Here is a 3,364-nt window from a genome sequence, read left to right as displayed (position 1 = left end):
TTCTCGCTCCTCTTCCATGAGACGCCAAATCCCTGTGCGTCTGTCATGTGATAGCAAGAGAGCAGGAGCTGCGGGGGTCTCCCGGCTCGGGCACCATTACAAAACTGCGCTGGAGCGCGCAAGCCCCGCCACAACCACGGCGGCCGCCGCCTCGCTCACCTCCTCTCCTTGACGGCTCCCGGCACTGGCCTCCGCCTCAAACTTCTCACCGGACTGAGCGGTGAGAGGGACTTTTATATTTCTTTCCTCCCCGTCTCTGCAGAGGTCCGATGTAATTTCATGCTCCTGAGCCCGTGGTGTCTGAGAAGCACCAACTCCAGCAGAGTGTGTCAGGCGGCAGCGGGGAAACCCAGGAGACTCAGCGGCCTCCAGGAGAAAAGCGGGGAAGCCAGAGGGGGCAGGGACCTGAGTCGGCCCCGTAGCCCCTGAGGCTCCGCGGCCTGGGCGGCAGCTGTATCTTCCGCAGGCAGCGGAGTGGCGAGGCAAGCGCATCCCGCAGGGCGAGGCTGCTGGAGGGAGCCGTGCGCGGAGCCCGCCGGCGGGCTGCGGGGCGGTCACGGTCGCCTGTGGCCCGGGGAGGTGGCGCCCAGGATGTAGAAACGGTGGCGGGGCAGAGCAGCGGCGTTCCCGGCATCCCGAGCCCGCCGTGGGCGGCACTGAGTGGTGCCCGGCGGGGCGCGGTGGGATCCTGTGGCCGCGGGAGGACTGTGGCGGGGCAGCAATGCCCAGGCCGGGGAAGAGTTCGTACAGCGACCAAAAGCCGCCCTACTCTTACATCTCCCTGACGGCTATGGCCATCCAGCACTCGGCCGAGAAGATGCTGCCCCTGAGCGACATCTACAAGTTCATTATGGAACGGTTCCCCTACTACCGGGAGCACACCCAGCGCTGGCAGAACTCCCTCCGCCACAACCTCTCCTTCAATGACTGCTTCATCAAAATCCCGCGGCGACCCGACCAGCCGGGCAAGGGCAGCTTTTGGGCGCTGCATCCGGACTGTGGAGACATGTTTGAGAACGGCAGCTTCCTCCGCCGCCGCAAGCGCTTCAAGGTCCTGCGCCCCGAGCATCACCTGCCCGGCGGCGGCGGCGGCGGCGGTGGGGCGGGGGCGGCGGTCCCGGCAAGCCGCCGGCACCCACGCCGCACATGGTGCACTACTTCCATCCGCACCCGCCGCCACCGCCGCCTCCCCCGGGCAAGATGCCGGGGCTGGCGAGCTCCGAGGCGGCCGTGGCCGCCGCCGCGGCCGCTGCCGCGGTGGGGAGGCTACCGCAGTTCTCGCCCTACGGGAGCAGCCAGCCCTCGGGCTTCAAGCATCCCTTCGCCATCGAGAACATCATCGGCAGAGATTACAAGGGTGTGCTGCAGGCCGGCGGACTACCACTGGCCTCGGTGATGCACCACCTGGGCTACCCCGTTCCCAGCCAGCTCAGCGGCGTGGTGAGCTCCGTGTGGCCGCACGTGGGGGTGATGGACTCCGTGACTGGTGTGCCCGTGTCGCCTGACTACGGACCCTTCGGCGTGCCCATGAAGGCGCTCTGCCACCCGCCCGCACAGACCATGCCGGCTGTCCCGGTGCCCATCAAACCGGCACCGGCGATGCCCGCTGCCTCGGCCATCCCTGCTCTGACGGTCTCTGCCTCGCAGATCTGCCCTGCTGCTTCCCCGGCCGCTGCTTCGCTATTGGAACAGGCCGCGAGCAACAACCCCGAGGGGAAGGGCTCCCTCCACTCCGTCCTGGTGCATTCCTAGAGTGGAGGGGGTCTCGGGGGAGAGAGGCCCCCAGGCTCCCTGGGGAGAGGACGCGGGGGTCCAGGGCATGCATGCGGCACGGAAACCCAACCGATCTTATGACTATATCCCTGCTGGTGTCTGTATTTTTATCGTGTACAATCAGATTATTTGAGAACCAGGTCGCAGGTAAGAGCTTTTATCGTCCATCGTTAAATGTCATTAGTGGCGGAGAGGCGGTTTGAAAAATCACAGCTGGGGCCAGAGGAGCTGGCTCGGGCAGAGAGGGAAGGGTCTCCCCGACACGCCGCCAGCCTCAAGCCGTGCAGCCTGGGCTTCCCGCTGAGTCCCTCTCCCGGGGCGACCATCCCGGGAGTCCCACAAAATTCGTGCTCGGTGGGAGAGGGGCTGCAGTCTGCCGGTGGCTGGGGGGAGCAGAAGAATAAACCCCTTGCTGAAATCTGCTTCTCCCTCATCCACAACGGGTGGGAGAACTCTGCCCCGCCGTCCTGTAGATCTTACTCCGAAAGAGATGGGCAAAGCCTTGAACCCTGGCGAGCTGCGGGGTCCAGGTCGTGTGATGCTCTCTTTTAAAGAATAAGCTTTAAATAGCTCGACTAAGTAGCAGGAATTTAAGTGACAACGGCACTGATGGCGAAGGGTTCCTTTAACTAACGATCACTTCCCCTTCCCCTTCACACTTTTATAGTCTATTCTATAGTACCTTAGAAGGGACTGAAGCGTGACCTGGCCTCTCAAGATATGTGTGAGTCTCCAAATTCCCTAGTTTCTCATTAAAATAAAACCGACCCGGCGATTCGTAGATTGTGCTTTTCAGATCACCTTTCACCGCTTACAGACACCACTATTTTATATGTGTTGCTCGGCGTTCCTTCCTCCTGAGTGTGAGCACAAAAACCTGCGGGTGGAGGTGGGGGCGGAGAGTGAAAGAGGTGGGGGAAAGTGGAGGAAGACAATGGAAAAATGCTTAATATTATTTGGGCAAAGCATTTTAGTGAAAACAACCTTCCAACACACGAGAAGTCTGTGCAAGCAGAGGTATCAGAAGTCAGAGAGCGACGCGCTAGCTGATGAGTCCCGGCTGGTTTGTGAGCGATTGCTGCCGTATCCTGTCTGCCCTGCTGTACACCAATGCTCGTTAAAGCCAATTGCTTTTGCTGGTACTGCTATTTAAAATGCTTGCCTTTTACATTGGTTAAGGAACCTGTGGTCGTAGCACAAGTTTGCGCTCCGTCACAGCAAACTTACAGAAGCATCCGCAAGTTTTCTCCGCGGCAAGACAAGGGGAGGAAAGGGAAAGAAAACTTTTACAGGTAAATCATCTGCTACAGAGGCACTTTAACTCTCCGCTGCCCGCAACTCACAGGCAAAACCCTGGCGCTCGGAATGAGGAGAGGGTACCAGCTCGGATCCCGATATCAGGATGACGAAGGCAGGTTAGTTTTGCCACTGGTTTCGGTGGGTGCTGGATCCGACCCTCTTTCTGAGTATTATCCCCTCATGCCTCGCACTTACCGTGGTCCGAGATGCCAGGTCGCTGTCTCCGGCCTTGGGGAAAGGTACTCTGTGACAGGTTGGCCCTTCTTAGTGGACCTCTAAACACAGAAACTTG

The 3,364-nt window shown here is 60.3% G+C and overlaps 1 protein-coding gene across 1 annotated transcript; it reads left to right on the top strand.

Annotated features, from left to right (window-relative positions):
* Nucleotides 1–721: 721 nt before the first annotated feature.
* Nucleotides 722–1,752, top strand: FOXB2 (forkhead box B2). Its single transcript, XM_050329776.1, is given in 2 exon segments — nt 722–1,100; nt 1,103–1,752. Coding segments are annotated over 2 exon segments (1,029 nt in total).
* The last annotated feature ends 1,612 nt before the right edge of the window (nt 1,753–3,364 follow it).

This window comes from Myiozetetes cayanensis, unplaced genomic scaffold (assembly GCF_022539395.1).
Source record: "Myiozetetes cayanensis isolate MyiCay16 unplaced genomic scaffold, myiCay2020 scf4, whole genome shotgun sequence".
NCBI classification, from domain to species: Eukaryota; Metazoa; Chordata; class Aves; order Passeriformes; family Tyrannidae; genus Myiozetetes; species Myiozetetes cayanensis.
Note: the sequence above shows the minus strand (reverse complement) of the source record. Positions and strands in the feature narration are given on the sequence as shown.